A 19,311-nucleotide genomic window follows, 5' to 3' on the forward strand; every position below is an offset into this window, starting at 1 on the left:
TAATGTCAGAGAAAGAGCAGATAGATTTGTAAACTGTTTTGCAATTTTGAAAACCTCTCTAGGCTTATTTATGGACCTCAAAATTTCTCTGGCAAAGTAATTTTCTTGTGCTATTTTTATTCCTCTGTGATAAGAGGAAAGCTCTTTTTTTAAAGCGCTCCTTATCCACTGGTTGATAATATTTTTGCCAAGTTCTTTTAAGCTTTGTGCACTGTTGCCTCATCGCTTTAAGTTCATTGTTAAACCAAGAGAATGAGTGTCTTCTCCGCCCGACACAGCCTATGCCATAGGGTGCAACTTGTTCGGCCATGTTGATGAGCCAGACATTAAGTGCCAGAGCATCATCATCATCACTACTGGAGACCTCCAAAGGACTGTCCCTAAGGACCAAAGCCATTTCCTCTGTTCTTGGGCTTGGTCCAAATGCAATAAGGGAGAGAGGGATTAATCCCTCTCTCACTATACCCTTGCTCCCACAACCACCAAAAGTAAACTACCATCCAACTTCCACAGAAAAAATGAACACAGATGAACAAGTAAAATGCATCAAAAGTAAATAGTATAAAAAAAAATATTTTTGTTATTATTACATCAGAAATTATATAAACAATTCAGAGTAATATGAATAAAAAACAAATACATGCATAGCTAAGCCAATTAACAACTAATAAAAAAATCAACAAATAAATAACCTCTTCTGTGCCCATGACGAGATAGTCTCGTCATGGAGCACGGTTGCGCTGTGCCCATGACGAGACTATCTCGTCATGAACCCCACCCACTAATGTAACGCCCGGCACAGGAGGGGGAAAGGGCGTGGCACTGAAGGGGTTAAAATAACAATCAATCAACTAACTCATTTACATAATTATCAAGTAAATAAATACAATAAAAAATGCATTTATGTATTAAAAACCTCCAACCCTATTCCTCTACAAACCCCAAAACAAGTTACTAAATTAAACATTTTTTATTGGATTTAGACCATTACATTTCATATAAACAATTACAATACATACTAAAACAAATTACCCTCAAATAATAATGCAAAACTAATAACTTATAATACTAAAATAACTAAACTTCATCAAACATATTGAAAAAAATATGTACAACTTTATTAAAAAAGAATGATATTAAATCCCTAAAAACACAATGGCCCTCATTATGATGTCAGTCGAACCGCAACCGATGGCCTGTTGGTTGCGGTCCAACCGACATCTAATGCTGCAGTGCAGCTGGCGCATTATACTGCGCAGCAGTCAGAGGCAGTATGCGAAGGGGCCAACCGATGATTCTGACGTCAGACCATCGGTCGGAATGTATTCCCCTACAATTGGGCGGTGCCTGCCATGGCGGTCTGACCGCCATGGAAAGGCTGTTGGAAAAGGACTTTGGGGTCTCTAGCAGGGCCCCTGTTCCTCACCGGCCTCGGCTACCACATGGTGCCTGGCACACAGTGCATGGATGTTTGTAAACATCCATTTTCCCAATGCGCCATGTGCTGCGGCCCTTTTCCTGCTGCTGTTCAAGCCACAATGGAGAAATAGATGTTTCTGACCTCCTCATGAGTGGTTGCATCCTAATTCGTCGAATGGAACTGCGGACTACTAGTTGATCGGCTTCCATTCCGACCCAATGCCGGTCGGACGCTCATCCGACCGGCATCATAATCAGGGTCAATATTCTTACTGTGTATATTCTATTTCACAATATGCCTCTAATCACAATTTTTTTTTGCGCAAAATGTTTTGGAATTTTCCACATATATGTATTTTATACTCTGACTGTGATTGATTTATAGTTCCGGGTGTTGAAATGTTTTTGTCCGAAGGTCCGTTTCTAACATATTAATGTGATTATGCCAAGACACTAGTTCTTCACAGTTTTTTTTGTCTCCTTAAAGTTCATGTCCCCCATTCATATCTCCCTGCAACTCTGTCAGTGTCCTCTGGCATCTCTTTTTTCCCAGTATGAGTTTTGTGTCTTTCTATACCAGTGTCCACCTCCTGCGCAGTTATATAAATTATGTTATTATATGTTTGTGTGATTCACTACTGCCATTGCATTAGACTTGTTGCATAGTCATTTCTGAAAGCAGCATTTCTACGCAGAAGTGGTTCTTCTGCAGACCAGGGTCAGTGAGGTGCAGTGTTTACTACAGCGGTGGTGTTTACCAGTGCCTATTTCTTCTTCCTGAGGCCCAATGTGTGCCACGGTGGTTGTATTTAGAAGCACCCATATATCCTTCTTTCTGATGCATTTGGATTACCGGTTTTGAGGGCTTATAACTATGCATGATGGAGGTTACCTGCGTCACACAACCTGGAGGCCTATGCTAGGGTAATCTCTGGGTGTCGCAACTTTCGTCACATACTACATAATACAATAAGAATATAAATTCCCCTAGAGCCCCAGTCCTTTATGTTTGTACTGTCTGAATTACCACAGATCATCAAGCATAGATTTCAGGGAAATTTTACATTTCACAGTGATATTTGTGTTCTGGGATATTTTCTATGAAATAACTTACCTTATCTAAGAGCAACTTAAAAATAGGGCTTTTCTCTGTATTTCCCATACTTTCAGCACTACTTGCTCATACATGCCAACGTGCTGTACCAAAAAAGATGTAGGATTTTTCATGCCTCAAAATTACTTATTACCATAAAGTCACCTAAAATAGCATAATATTTTTGCATGTCCCGCTTTCCAAACTAGGCAGTTACTGACATAGAAAGATACGCATGTTAAAGAAAGTATACCATTTTGGAAATTCTTCAATTATTTTCGTTATTTGTCACACAAAATGTAATTATAAAGCTGCACTGCATCGTGTCTTAAGCTAGTAGTTTGTAATTACTTATTTAACATAGATCAGCATCTCAAACAGCCTTCCTTAGTCATCATGTGCTTTATTAGTTGTGGCATACACCTGTGCCATTGGTACACACACCTGCATAATACTGGTGTGTGGTAGTCCTTGTGATGCAACAACAACTTGCCCCATAGACGTGATGGATTTAACCCAGATCTCTTGACTGGGGGTGAATGTTTTGATTTGTTCTGCATTCCGTCGATCAATTGTGTGTCTTTTGCTTCCTCACCCTAAGTGCACCAGGTATGCCCAGACGTGGGTCCTGGGCTCACTGTGCCACTGGAATCAAGCTATCCTGGCTGAAGAGGGCTGAAACCCCGAAACCGGTCCTAGGATGCTTGTTTCCGGTCCAGGGAGGACCTGGCTTGGCAGTTCGGGCTGGGCTGTTCCCATGAGGCACAGGGTCAAGACTGATTTGTATATGGCCAGGTCTAAACTGGGGTGGCATGGTGAGAAAAAGAATGATGGATTTAACCCAGATCTCTTGACTGGGGTGAATGTTTTGATTTGGTCAGCATTCCGTCCATCAATTGTGTGTCTTTTGCTCCATAGACATGATCAGCAGCCCTACCCATCCAGTTGGGCCATTAGCTCCAGAATCATCATGCTGGCAGTCACTGTTCGATAGAGCTGAGACGCAGCCTGGCCGTTCTAGTTGTTTTACTTGAGAAGAGGTCAGAGCAGGGTGTACACCGCATCTGAAAACAACATTATCATACACAACATTATCATATTGCAGCTGAATTGAAAAAGCTGTAGGAATGTGGGGCATAGTTGGTAGGCAGGCCAAATCTCTAAAAAAGCAGTAGCTTCTGCCTAGAGGGTAGTGTTGGCAAATATGTTTACATTTAGTCACGTATAACTGCAGACAGTGACATGTCTAAATGGAAAAATCCCAAAATTTTGTTTTTGTGAAGAAGGCTCTTCCATGCAGAAATACAATATTTTTTCCAAATGTAAATCTGTTGTGGAAAAGTTTATAAAAGGGTCCTCAAAGTTCTTTGTACAGGTTTACGAGTATCCTTGTTTTGTGACATTGTATTCCAAGTGTTTGTGGCCATCAAATCTGTGTTCATGTGTCTCCATCCCCGTTTCCATGGCATTTAATTAGTCTCAAAGTAGTGATGTGTTGGCAGTTTCTCATCGCCTCTGACTCCATTACCTCCAGTATGTTCTCCTTATTTCAAGATGTTGGTTTTCCTGTTTTAGCACCCTTGTCTTCAATACCCCAGTGTTAATGTGTTTCTACCTTTATGTATTTGACTCCCAGAAACAGTAGCATAGATTGCCTGGTTCCAGTAACCAGCGAGGTAGCCTTTCTGTCTATTGTTTTGTCTATGTGTCCTCTCTATAACTAGTATATATACGTTCCAATCCTAGAGTTTATATGGGATTTGTGCAGCTCCACAGTCTGTTAGTTTTCATGTGAACTTGGGAACAGATGCTGAGGGGGAAACAATGTGGAGGGGATCTGGATCTGTGCTTATTGTCAACCCTTAACACTAGCAGCAAATGGTGCTGACATTTTAGTCAACGTAGGCAAATTATCTTGATGAGTAGGACCCACCTTCCGGATACTAGAACCTAAAACCTCCTCCATCTTGGTGTTCAGCTGCCCTGAGGACTCTGGTTCTGGAACTGCTGAGCTTTCTCTTTAATATGTTTGTATTGGTTGTTAGGGTTTTTCCCTTAGTGTTTATAAATGGAAAGAGCTTAAGGTATTTCGTAGGAGGCTAATGCTGGGCCAAAGGCATGGTGAAGGTGTAGTAGCTGATGAGGAGAAAGGTGAGAAGCGCTCATTCATTACAGGGCTCTGATAGGCAGAAACCATTCATTTGATTGGCCACATACTCCTAACAATGTCGACAAGAGCCCTTCTTGCACTGTTGTACCCTGCTTCATTTTCTTACCTTAACCCTTGTTAAACAGTGGGCCCAAGAAAGGGAGAAGCTACAATGCTTCCCAGTGACCCTTAATACTAGTTTAGTCCTTTGACACCAAGTCACGTTATCCACCAGAACCAATGGGAGCCAGCTCGAGTCACTTATCGAACCACAGTACTTGTTGGAAAGAGATGGGGCACTCAGATTACCACAGGAGATATTGACACCAGCTCAGAGGCTTGAGGGATTTCAACAGATATGTGGCGGTAGATAAATTAACATCTGACACGCATTGCTGTTATCCCTTTATTCAAGTAAATAACTCCTTAAAGACGGACCCGCAGGAGAGCAGCTTCCGCTCGATAACAAGTCGGGTAGAATACAAACACATAATACATTCTAGAATTCAGAGGGAAGGGACAGTCAAAGAAAGGAGAAGAAAGACTTACGAGAATGTTACAAGAAGGTTTACAGGATAGTCATCTGATAGACCCCCTATCATGGCATTCGTTTTCAGTGAAATGACCCTATGACAGCCAACGAGCGCCCAGCATGGGAAGTTTGCGGGTGGTTTTTGGGTGGGAAGGAAAGAGATGGTGGGTTGTACCAATCTGTTATAATAGCAAGATTGCCTCCTTATAAGTATTGCCATGTCCCCTTATCCCTCGGGAATCAGAGATTTTATGGATGCCTACGTTTTCAGATGTTTGTATCTGATAACCTACAGCCCTTGAATTCAGGTAACCTTCTATCTCGTTGTGTAGAGCGCACATTTTCTCTTTTGTCCCCTTCGTGTTACACTGTGAGCATGTGCATGGTTGTTTTTTATTTCTGTGTTGCCCAGACGCTAGACTTCTTTCCAATTTCCTATTAGACTCGAACTAGGGTTGACTGCAAAAGCGGTGATTAGCCAACAGCAGCATTGAAATAGCTGTTTTAAAATAGCACATATATCATTGGTCGAATTATACCATAAACCTTTCAGCATCAACCTTATTACTTATGCTCATTTTAGTTTAGTAAATGTATCTGATTTGCTCTGCTTCCCTCATACACACTCAGCATCTAAATATGTACTTCGGGTGATTTAATTACTGTCAATGCCACCGACAGAGCAAAGTAGAGGATTTAATTCACGTGCCCTGAACTCATTAACAGCTCCAACATCCCACACACCCAAATGCCTTTCTTATTGCCTGCTGATTGTCTTATCTGTTGTTGTTTCGTGTATCAGTGGACGGGGACCACATATGACTTTTCATATATATCGTTAGTGATGAAATGCCAGAGGCAGCACAGCATTGGAGGAATTAGAGCAGGCCTCCTGAGAATTATGGCTTCTGAGTCCAGAGGCAGTAGATTTACAAATCCCAAAGTGAGAGGATTACAGCGAGCACCTTAACAGCATTGTGACTTTGAGGTGTTTTTGACATATCCTGTCCATTAACTCATCACAAAAGGGTGTCATTCCTGGATACAAAGTGTCTGTTAGGAAATATGGAGACAATTATGAGGGTATACTAGTATCTATTTACAAACATCATTGTTTGGAAATTCCAAACATTGCATTAACTGCAGAATAGGAGCCTCCCACAGATGTCAGTCTTCTGTTCGCAAACACTGTAACACATTGTCATATAACAAAAGTAAACTCAACTCTGTTTAGAAAATAATAGCAGCAATAATGATAGCTACATCACACATGTCGGGTATTGGACGACCGTGCTACGTTTATATATGGAGGTACCATGGCTAGCACCTTTATTCCTCCTACTTGACATACTCAAGAGGAGTGACACTCAGTATTAATAATGGCATATCATTCGATGTTCTTCTACACAGTACTGGTATAGGTTGAGATTTTATTGTAAATTGACATTTAAATGGCAAACCTCTCTCCCTCATAAAATGCATGCTTACAATATGGGCAATTCAGAATTATTTCTGGATGTTATTAGCCAATGCGGTCTGCAAAAGGATGGAATGATAATATGGGGCTGAGACATGAATTGTGTGATTTATCTTACAGTAGCCAAATTAAAACCCCTACTTCTCAGGCTCCCACTGTACTAGAAGCATTCATGTAGAGCTTCAGCTTGCTTTGCATTGGCTGCATTTACCCCCAGGAAGGGTCTGCTTCTTTTACTCAATGGTACATCATCTGCGCACAATAGCAAATGTGTTTCTGGTGGGAAATGAAAGTGTGGGCAATGTGGAGAGTGGCGAGCCTGGGAAAGACATTATTTGATTATTCACCCACTTGTAATGGGTATGATCAAATGACTTAAGACAACAGTTGAGATAATGAAGGGGTAGTTTCATGTATTCAGAATATGTGGGTAATGTGTGGGTATATTGAGAGATGGGTCTTAATTGCACAATTAGAAAATGAAATGTAGGACCAAGTTCAGGAATGTGTGAGGAATGTAGGGCTGTAGTTGCTTTGCTGGAAAAAAAGACCTGAGCATGCCGAAAATCATGGGATATCTTGTTAAAAGTGATTACAAGGAACATGTGAACACCAGCAGGAGGACAAGAGTGGAAGGCTTCCGAAATGGGTAATTTCAATTAATTTCCAGGTACAAACACCATAGCCCATAATTGATTAGATAGGACACTAATTAAGACAAAATTGGTGATTTAATTAAGAATCCAGAATTTAAAGAATTGTATCCTCAAGACGCTCACACACCCATATTAGGGCACATGACTACTGGATGAGGTAAAAAACCTAGAATAATCATAGTACAGACATGCACCTGTGGACATTGAAGAAGATTGGAGATAGAATTGATTTAATAACAGGAGGCAAACCCTGGGAATTGACAGATGTAATTCTGAGTATTTACTCAAAGTATAAATATTTATTAATGCTGCATTTACATCTCCACTATAACTCTGTGTTAGAAGAAATAGCACTTTTTTGCCACATTGTATGAGGGTTGTATAGTAATATGTTTATATTTGTTAGAAGGCTGCCATACTCAGCGTTGCCTTGGGAGCAGCCAGGAGAATGATTATTCACATTTACAAAGACATAATCTGATTTGTTTTCTAAAGAAAAATATTGTTTATCTACACACATAATTAATCTAACCTCAGCAGTGACAGTGACTGGCAAAGCACATTCATGGTGACTGCTAATTGGTCATCTAACACACTGTGATGAGTGTGTGTGACAATATTTCTTCAGAGTTTATATTATCCAAGCACAGTAGGTGTATGGCTGGTCCTTGTGTGTTTTCATCACACCCCCCCCCCCCCTTCCTTGTGCCTGGGTACAGATATTGACATGGCCGCACAAGTAAATAAAAATATATGTTACATCTTCAACTAGGACCATTAGCAGTGATCATTTTTCAAGATACTTGCTGATTCATTTGCTCTTTACAAGTAAAGATATCTTGACAGAATGGACGGCAACCATGACAGTGACCATGGGTGTAGCTATAAAGCAATGATCAAATTCAAGTTAAGGAATGAAGAGGTTGCTTTAAAAAGCTTTTTATGTTGAGGATATTTATATTTCAGACTCCTCAAGTTGATTTTAGGGATTCATTAAAAACATTTGACATGGGAGATGGCATTTGGGATCATGCAATGCTCTCAACTGAGCTCTGAAGAAGCCTGCATACAGCTGGTTATAGCTCTGTATTTGTACAATATCATTTGGTGCACAGACATAGGTTTTGTGGTGAAAATGAGAATGGTGAAAAGGAGAAACAAAGAGAAGGCATGGGAGAATAGGGGCAGTGGGACGGTTGGTAAGGTTACACAAGCACAGTGAGACTGGAAGGAACAGCGCAAACAATGAGTGGGGTTTGGGTGAGTAGAGAGGGCGGTGAACTTTAAATTGTAGTTTTCTGTGTGTTGTACTATTTCTGGCCACTTTTCATTTGGGCCTGGAGTGATCATGTGGCAATATGGGAATTATAAAAGAAATGGCCTTGGCGGGTGTCTTGTAAGAGTCTAGTTTTCGAATTTATTGGCAATGCTAAAATAAACAATTGAAGTTCAAAACATCCGAGAAAAGTTCAATGATTTCAAGATTCCAGAATCCTCAAGAGAGAGACAGAGAGATGTAAGGATTGAATTGTTTTTCCCAGAAAAATGTAAGCCCCTACGCAGGATTTATTTGTCATCAGTGGGTAAAGTGATATTGGCCAGGGATGAGACAGCCAATGAATAAAACTTGTCTAGGTGTCTAGACACTTTTGTGTGTATTTTAGCCACTTAGTGAAGGAAGTATTACATAATTCCTCACTCTTCAATCTATAAGACTTTGGTCCTTCTCAGGCACGGACATGGAGTAATGAAAGCATGCCGTAGGGAGCAGTGACAGGAGAAACACATTTGTTTTCTGAAATATCAACCATTCTGGTGCAGTTGAACATTCAGATGATGGACAACCTTGGGACTTCGGCACCCCACTAGCTTTTGATCTTGTGCATTGGTAGATGATCTCTTACTCATTGAGTATTAACCCGTCAAAGTCTGAGTTTTTTCTGATCAGGAACATTATGAACCACTGTTATTCTTCACAGTGGACTACAATTGTGAAACCCTCTCTAACTGGAGTAGTTAGAAATCTGAAAGTCCTGATAGATACAGAGTCAAGTCAAAATATTGTTTAATAAAATACTGTTACCCACTATGGAGTTACTGTTATCAATTGGAATGGGTGATATTTTTGTTAATGACATTCAGAACACGGTGCAACCTATTCACACATGTCAATTTGATTGTAAGCATAAGTTTATGACCAATTTTCCTTACTTCTGCTTGCCATGAATTCACAAAAATTTAGGAAGTTTAGGAATGGCCGCAAACAATTTTCAGCCTGGAAATGGTTAGATATTTCATCCAGCACACTGCTGGAGTAAATACCCTTTCCAAGGTCAGAAAGAAAATGAACCACCCCCGGATTTGAAAGGGCAGTAGGTGAAAAAATATGTCCCCATGTCGGGAAAAAAATAAAATAACTCACATGTGCACAGGGAGTCCAGTTTTCCCTGTGTGGAGTTCCTATCTACACACAAAAATATATTCTGTGCATCTTCCTTTTTGGTTCATTCTCTGGCATATTACACTCAGTGGCTAAAGCCATGCAGTTTCATGTAGTGCAGTTAAGAAAAAAGGCTGTTCATCTTCTCTAAAACACAAGGTGCTTAAACTGTGCAGTGAGACTCAATCTCAAAAATTAGGCTTTGCAGGTTTGCTTAAACCCCCATTCCTTCTGTATAGTGGTGATATCATCGAATAAATGAGGCATTAAATAGCGTGTTCCCAAATTAATTGAGATCTGTTGTGGTTATAACATGGCCTTTGACCTTTACATTCCAGTTACAAATTTGCCTCTGTTGGTTTATTAGTGCACTTCTTATATATACATGTGTCTTGTAAGCTGTTTCATACATAGATATCACAGTAATAATGAAAAATAATTCAAGTACTTATTAGCATCTGAAAAGTGTCATTGAACTAAACAGTGGAGTGAATTAATTGAAAACATTTGATGTTTCAGTTAAGAGTCGAAGAGCTGCCCCCACGTCGAGCAATACTGAAACGTTTAAATGAAAGTGGAGGAAAGGCACTTAGAAGTGCTACACTGAGCTCTGAAGAAAAGCAGACAGTGGAAAGTGGACTCGATGAAGCTAACAATCGCTGGATAAAGGTTAGTCATTACAGCTGTCTGCACTTGGCATGTGTGGCTAGCTGACCGAGGCCAGACTCTCTGAGCAAAATGTTCAACGACTTAATGTATGTACATCCGATACTGTTAATACACTGATATACAAAGGAAATGTGGACATGCGCTTACACACATTTGTAAAAAAGTACTCGTGCTAATTCGTTTTGTGGTGGGCATTACTTTGAACAGTATGTTTGGGTTTTTTGATATCTATGGTATGAAAAAAATTAACGTATTAATAGTAGGCAGGAGTGACATTTTGAAATTTTTGGATATGACTATCGTGTAACCGCGTGGTAAGTGCCTATTACGTACTCACTTTGAACACAATTAGATTTGTCGGTCCTGAGTGTTTGTTAATCGGGTCATTAATTCCCTGCAATGCAATTTCCTAAGTCTGTTTAAATGTGAAACATTTCCATATTACTTGATGGCTATGTCTTGATCAAGGGCTCCTGTTCATTCCACTCTTTGGAATGTGCTGACCCCTCAAGACAAGCATTTGCAATGCAATCGTTCTCGCCTTTGGGACCTTATATGTATTTAACTATGCATCACATATTAGCCTGGGTGCTGAAACATCTACTGTTCTTTAACATGGAGGGAAAGTAAGCACCAAACTGCGTGACACGCCAGGTATGGGAACACATGGAGAGAAATATTGTCTTTCAGGGCGAAATGGTATAGTCCAAAGCTTTGTTTTTAATATAAAATCAGGGCCTTTGGTGTTTATATCACTGAAAATACAAGATTTGCAAAAAAGTTTAGTGTCTACAGGTGCTCGTGGAAGACCATTTCTATGGACTGGAATCTAGAGAATGCTAAAGTGATGCTGGTATTTCACTGACCTCTGCTCGTCGTTTTCTATCAAGAAAGTTAAATAGAGGCAGTTGCCAGAAAAATTAAAAAAAGAAAGTACCTCAGCAGAAAGCAATTCTGGTATTTTACTGACTTCTGCTGGTCGGTTTTTTCAAGACAGTTAAATGGAGGCAGTTGAACAGAAAAAAAGTCCCTAAGCGGAAGCAGACAAGTCCTAGGGCTGATCTCCAGAGCCCACAAAGTACATATACATATAAGTATATAATAAGTATATACTAAAGTATATACAAGAGGTCTTGAATGCTCGATCTAAAATACTATTGAAGAGAGAAGCCAGATAAAATATTGATGTAAAATCTCAGTGTTTGAGCATTCAAACTGGATATGGCCCTCCACCCTCACCCACTTGCCTTTTGTATAGTTTTTTTATGTATTGTGATTTTTTAAGCGTGTTTAAACCCTGATGTAATTTTTAATCAAATGTGTCGTGGAAGTATAAACATTGTGTTACCATTGTGTAAACAATCAACAGTCAACGTTTTAGTGACAATGACAGGGAATTCATGTGATGCCTTCAATTCCACTATGATAGAGCGTTTTTCTTATGTCAGGTTTTATTTTTAGATCTTAATAGCATGTTTGACCTCTAAATGAAGAAACTTAGAGTGAAGTGGTTTGTTTGCACCTTTAAACTTTTATGTAGATATAATCAAAGACATATGATAAAACATTTTTGTTTTATGATAAATCTAGAAGCCATGCATTGTCTGTAAAGTTGATCCATCATTTGGGTATTTTGGCATCAAGGTAACAAGACTTAACTGGAAACACTTTATTTTCTGAATCAGCAACGATTTTAATATATGCAGACAAATGGGTATGTGCATGAAAATTGATAATTAATCAAATAATTTAGCATACATGCTCTTGCAATCACTACATTTTATCAGACAACAGGTGAATTGGTGGTAATTTGGGATTTTGGTTGGATTTTCTTTAAAGGCTGCTTATCAAAACTACTGAGTCTGTGCAGATCCACATATTGGCATTATGTAACATGCTGCAGTAAATACACGTTCCAAAAAAGTGGTTAGTAGTACACTCGGTATATGCACGCTGTGTCATATCATTTACCATATCATATAATCTGCTATTGAAACAGCCAGGTTGGGGTATATATCTCCCTTCAGTGCACCCTCCTGCATTTGTAGCACTATTTCTGTTTGCGTGGGCATTGCCCTGCCATTCAATCCTTATGAGTCTGATAGACTGCAAGTATGATTTCTAACTGCAACCTTTTTAGGCAGAAGTTCACAAGATATTGCATGGACTCAGGATTAGACTGGGATAGAAGATAGGCCGGGACACCAAAATAAAATGGCCTCTATTAGTGAAGTAGATACCAAAAAGATTGTCCATGTTTACAAGTTGGGGCAGTTGTGAACTTGATAGGACTAGCCGTTTACGTGTTTTGCAAAGTATGGAAGTCTGAATAGATTTAAGCTTGTTGCAGGCAATGTTTGTTTTAATATCATGAAAATCAACTGTAAAAACTGGCCCAGTAGGCCACAAAAGATGCCCACAGACAGCCAAAGTAATTGCCCATAATTGCTGTCAGACCAGCCTCTCCGGCGCTGCCTGGATAGGCCAGTCTGACCCTGCGTAGAATGCCTTATGAATTCTTCTTAATATACTTTGCTCCCTTTGTGTTGCAGCTTTTGGATTCGGGAATGTTCAGCCCACCCTAAAATACCAGGGTGCTGCAGGTGCATAAAACAGAGGTTGTTTTTCCAGAAGTCCTAGGTTTATATATTTCTTGTTTAACTGAAATCAGTTTTTTTTTTAAGATCTGAAAAGTTGCTCTAAGAAATCTCATTTGTTGAAATTGTAGTGCTGGAATTTTGATATTCTGGATTGATGAGCTCTACTGTGGTTTATGGCCTTTTAAACAACCCACAGCTTCTACTTGCTTCCTAAAATTGCATTATTTTTCTTTCTCAAGCAGCCTTTTTTAAACAAGAGTTTAGCCTGACAATATTGAAATGTTGGTGTTGAAGTACAAACCCTGTCTTTTCATTGGAGTGTTTGGATTATGAGTCTTGCCAGAATGTTATGTTATTATAAAAATGTATTAAGCGCATGTATACCATACTGTGTCTTGGCACTGACTTCTCCTGACTTCACAAGTGGGAAACCCTAGCTAGTAAAGAGCCATGTTTTGAGCTCCTTCCTGAAGGAGATCAGAGTAGGCAAGGCTCTGATATGAGAAGGTAGGCAGTTCCAGAGCTTGATGGTTCCTGTGATGAAACTTCTTCCACCCCAGTTCACCATTCGGAATTTTGGTACTGTCATTTGTATTTGCCCCTGCAGATCAGAGGAGTCTGCTTTTGGTGTACCATTCAAAAAAATGTCTCAGGAACTGAGAAATGATGTAATGTGGAGCCTAATAAGCAATGCAGAGGGCTTTGAATTTGATGCAGCTTCTTACAGGAAGCCAATGAAGTTTCTGAATTTCCTTGGAGGCAGATTGAAATTTAGGAATGCCTATGATGAGTCAAGCAGCCGTATTCTGTACTGTCTGTAGCTTATTGAGATTTTTTTCTTGCATGTTCATGGATCGGCCGTTACAGTAATCTATTTTTGATAGAACTAAGGTGTAATCACAGTCCTTTTGGTGTGAGCTGGGATGAAAGGAAGAATTTCTTAATTGTCCTAAGTAAATAAAAAGAAGAGGAGACAATTGCATTTACCTGGTCACCAAAGTTCAACTTTCCATCAATTTGAACTACTCAATCTTAAGCCTTAGTCACTGGGGTGGGAAGGGGCCCAGTTCTTCTGGCCACCAAGATTGGGCACAGGCTGGAGAGAGGTTTCTGAACAGTACTACCTCAGTTTTACCTTAATTGCGTTTCAGGCAATGTCTGTTCATCCATAGACTGATAGCCCGCATACAGTCATTGAATTGAGCAGAAACTTCTGTGTAATTTTTAAAAGCTGACATGGCAATTTGAGTGACATCAGCATAGGAGGTGAGGTAAAGGTCAACGGTTCTGACCAAAGTTACCAATTCTGTGACTCAAATATTAAAAAGTGTTGTACCCCATATGGAAGGGAGGAAGGAGAGGATTCATAGTGGCCCAAAACAACTAATTGAAGTCTCTCTGTAAGAAAGGAGGTAAGTAAGGCCAAAACTTTAACCTTGATAATAATGTGCTCAATCGGTTGGTCAGCAGCTTGTGATTGATGGTGTTGGATGCTGCCGACAACTCAAAGGGAATAAGTGCTGCAGCTCCTTCTTTGTCAAATTAAGCCATTATCGCCCCAGTATCTTTGATAAAGGCGATTTCTGTACGGTGCCCTGACCTGAAACCAAATTGTGTCTCATCCAGTAATTGATTAACATGTAAATACTGGGCCAGCTGCATGTTCATTATGTTTCCATTATTTTAACGGGGAGAGGAAGACATGAAATCGGGCGACAATTGTTGGGATCGACTGGGACCAGGCTAGGTTTCTTTACCAGATGTAGGATGGAGGTTATTATCCACAGATGGGGGAAAACTCCTGTGTTACACATGACATTAAAATTGTCCCAGAGACTTGTACCTATCAGCTCAGGAGCTAGTTTGAGGGCTGGAGGAGGGAAAGGGTCATGTGGAGAGCCAGGCTTGGCCTTAATGATCATGTTAGCTATCTGATCAGAGGTAACAAGGGAAAATTACGAAAAAGATAATTGTATGGATTTGGCCAGATTGATATCGGGCCTGGCATTGGAAGAGGTTCAAGCCTCAAACTTAGAAAAGATTTGGTTAACATTATCCCTAAAGCTAAGCACCTGAGTGTCACAGAAAGCTTGAGAATAATTAGTTAGAATACTGGATGGCAATGTAGTAAGTTTAAATTCGGCCTGGAAATGTTCTTTTGAGGTGTCTTTGGTTCCGTCTAATTGTTGAACAAAGTAGTTGCACTTTTCCTTGATCAAAAGTTTTATGTATTTGGACAGAGTCTGTTAGTCAGAGTGGTACATTGGTCTGTCACAGTTTGTGTTATGTATCCAACAAGAGAGTTATTAAAGATTTAAGTAAAGTTTCCGGTTGCAGGGAAAATGTTTCTCTGAATGCATAAGTGTTCTAATGGAAACAACATGATTTTCCTGACTTTCATAGAATCCCTACACCTGCCATGCAATATGAGGAGACTGTTTATAGACTACCAGGATTGTATAACAAGGTATGAAGTGCTCAATCACACCCTTCTATTTGCGCGTAGTGAAGCCTCCTGATTATATTGGCTCAATGAGGCTTGTGATATTACTATTAACTCAATTCCCAGCCATGACACGTTGAATGTCTTTCAAATAAAAGAGAGGTCTTGTTCATCAAGAGATGCTTAGCTTTTCAAGAATGTGCCTTTTTCTCGTTGGAACATGATACCGGCTGTGAGTAAGCCATGTGAGAGTCAATACTATTGGGTACACCAGTCTGAAAAATAAGGTTTATGTTTCATATAATAAATAGCTAGAGTGGCTCATTATACCCACCACTGGCAGCTTGCTGTTATCCTTTGTAATGCTATGTTTAGTCCATAAAAGTCTTGAAAGAGAGAACAAAGCTCCAAATATCAACTTTCTTTGATGAAATACAAGGAGAGTGTTGCTTAACTCTGTGCCTGGAAATAGGTGATACCAGGGAGAATAATTACTGACTCCTTACTCACATCTCCAGTTTAGTCTTTGCTTTCCTGTGTTTTTGGCAAACGTCTGTGGAAACCAGTCTTCTGCGATTTGAAATGCCTTGAAATTCAAAGATGTGTAGGACCCAATGGTCCCAACTAAACAAGTCCTGTTTTCTGCCTTAGTGAATGATTACATGGCTCTTGGACCAATTGAGCAACCTGTGTGAGCACACAGGCGATGTATCCAAGTGGGATATTTTTTTTAACTATCTTTGATCCTCCTCCACCTTCAGTGATAGTAGCTATTTTTACTGCCAAACTACAAATGCAAAGCTTTCAGGCTTCCTTCGGAGAAGTGAGTGGACCCTAATTTTCCAATACCAAAGTGATGCAACCTCATTGGTTTTCAGAAGTACTTTGTAGATAATCCATCTCTACAAAACCTGGTCTGCGTAAGCTTTGAGAACCACAAGCTGGCATTGTGGAACCCTAATAGGACAGAGAGTGCGAACCCACAAGGTTTATGAAGGGTCACATAAAGCTTTACAATGATAAATGTCCAAGAAAGACTAGATAACCATGCTTAGCAGTTGGAAGCCTCTTTTGCTTTTTTGAGTGCAATATTCTACAGTGACATTTTCTATATAATGAAACTGATTTTACCAAGGCCTAAATTAAACCTGACTGCCTGCCCTTGTGGCTCAGCCTAGTCTGTGCCTATGAAGCTCCTAGAAAGATATGTTCTGCTTAACTAAATAATAGGACTTGTATTAGTCTCTTTGCGGAAAGGAATAATATGAATCTAAAAGTCATTGCAAGCCATAGAAAATCTATACAAACAATACAGCAACTGCTGTCTTATAACAGAAGTGTATATTCTGAGTGATTTAAATATTATGAGAATGACGGTTAAGTTGAATATTAAGACACTGCTAGCCAGCAGGAGGTACTTCATAAAATTAGGTTTCGAATATTCTGTGACATGGCCCACAAAGCAACACATTTTCTGAACTATTGTTACTCATTAATACAGGAAATATGTTACAAGCCATACATTAGGGCTTAAGAGTAATAACCTCTGTGAGATAGAGGGAACCACTCTAATTTTTATCAGCTTGGTAAAAATTAGCATCTGAACTTGCTTTCATTATAGGTATGAGATCTGCCAACAGTATGAGATTTGTTTGGCTATGGGGAATGAAACCACAGTTTTAGTGTGAGCTGTGGCTGAACTATTACATGCCCCAACTAGGAAGTCCATTAGAGGCAGACTGGTTTCAATGGATGCAACCTTAGCTCACCTTCATAAGTGAAGGTATTATGTTTAACAAAATACCAAACAATAAAATACATTAAGAAAGAAATCACTTGGATAATGCATTTTGAGGCAGATGGAAATCTTATATGAGATGATGCAAAAATAAAGAGAAATTGTCATGAAGACAATGGGGAAACAATAATCTTAGAGGATTTAATATAATTTAATGCATTTTACTACAATTAATTTAAATATAAAACAAATACATTCAATTCACCTCAATTCAATAAGTTCAAATCAGATAAAACAACCAGAAAAACATTGCAGAAGAAATAAATAAAATGAACAATACACAGATTCATTAACATTCTAATTTAACATCCATAACCAATCTCAATTGATGGCTGTAATTAAAAAAGACGCGTATCATAACATACTAAGGGAAGCAATACCATTTGCAAAAATAAAAAGGACAATCGACAGGCAGCACATTTTTCACAACCTATATTTCTAGCATGCTTAGTTGTGTTAGTTATAAAATTAAAATGTATCCTTATTGATTTATTAAATTAGCATATGGGCCTAAACTAAGTTGAACACTCTTTTCCAAACATTTGGACAAGGACAATCGGTAATGAGCAATACCCCTCTGAATCTGGTCAGACAACTGTCTCTATACACATTGGAGGCAAATTTTAAATAAGGCTCTAGGCCAGAAGCAGACATAAGTACAACAAACGTCCTAATGAAAGAGTTCATATGTTGAAGATCGTAAATTATACAGTGACATTTTTAATAACATGACACTTTGATTATGTTTTATCAAATTAACTAATGGTTTACAGACAGAAAACACAATCCATGATGAATCTTGATTCAGGCTGGCCACAGGGGATGCCAATATATAAATCCTTGAAAGACTTGGGATAATTTTGATATTATCTTCCTGATAGCCTACTCCCAATCCCTCATGAAAGATGGTCCATGTGATGTGCCATGGAATAAACCCAACAAACTCCTGCAAAATTGATTCTCTTTGTCTAGAAGGCTAGCACTGTTGATAGTGTCCCTTAAACCAACTCTATATATAACAGTACAAGCAAATGTACTATTTATATAGCTTTCATGAGTTCAAGTAACTTATTTGCAATGCGACAGACAAAATTATAAATTGTCCCCAGAGATTGTGTGAATTTAAGCCTTCTAGTGCCAACCACATAATATAATCCTTGACATTTTTCAAAAGGGAATCCGAAATCAGGGAAAGTGGCTGTTTTAAACCTTAACATGTAGTGAAATAGGTCCCTGCCTTTGTGGATTTCATGACATTTGGTCGGAGAAAGGTTTTTGATAACATAGAAGCTGAATCTAATTCATCCATGAAACACACATAAACCTAAACCAGATTTTTAAGGCCAGTGGTAGTATGCGTCAAAAGAACTGCATCGTAGCACACAGCAAAACTGGGATAAAGTTTGAGCGTACCATAGGAATATCCTCTCCTTGCCTAAACGCTCCTCTTGTTGATTCATTTAAAGGGTGAAGACAATATGTGCATAGTTTAAACTCTGTGGGACTCTTTAAGTCAGACCAAAGCTGCCTGTGCACTCGCCTGTATAGCCTTATCTCACTTTCACGTACAGACTATAATCCAATTACCTCAAAAAATCAGTAATTGCTAAATCTGTCCCATGGTTTCTAGGATTTACTATAGTTTAGGCCTATTATCTGTTTCAAACATGAGGTGAAGGCCAAAAATGCCAAAAAGAGAGAACCCTTAAGATGGTTGAATATCTGCCTGACAGCGGATGCAGGTTTTATCACTGCTCAACAGTGCCCAAACTGGCTCTGAAGCTATATTGTATTCAATCAAATCCCAGTAGAGAAATCCTTGGTTCTAAGCATTAGAATCCAGTCACCCCACTTTAACTGTGAAACTTATCAAAGAAATTGGGTGGTAACATTAAGGGCCACCTTTGCTGCCCTTCATGACATGGGAATGATGATGGACTAACACCATGTTGTTGGAAAATTAACAATACAGGCAACATTTAACACATTTACTAATAACTTGGACCAAATTTTGATGTAATATTGAAAAGGTCCA

General features: G+C 39.2%; 1 protein-coding gene across 14 annotated transcripts in view; it reads left to right on the forward strand.

Annotated features, from left to right (window-relative positions):
- The window catches only part of DMD (dystrophin), a 7,596,173-nt gene that overhangs the window by 4,674,304 nt on the left and 2,902,558 nt on the right, over positions 1–19,311 (forward strand). For all 14 annotated transcript variants that reach the window (XM_085622447.1, XM_085622454.1, XM_085622449.1 and 11 more), the window contains one exon: positions 10,286–10,435. In XM_085622447.1, coding sequence (XP_085478573.1) covers positions 10,286–10,435 — 150 coding nt within the window. The remainder of the gene's footprint in view (positions 1–10,285; positions 10,436–19,311) is intronic.

The sequence above is a fragment of the Triturus cristatus genome, chromosome 8 (genome assembly GCF_964204655.1).
Source record: "Triturus cristatus chromosome 8, aTriCri1.1, whole genome shotgun sequence".
In the NCBI taxonomy this organism is placed as follows: Eukaryota; Metazoa; Chordata; class Amphibia; order Caudata; family Salamandridae; genus Triturus; species Triturus cristatus.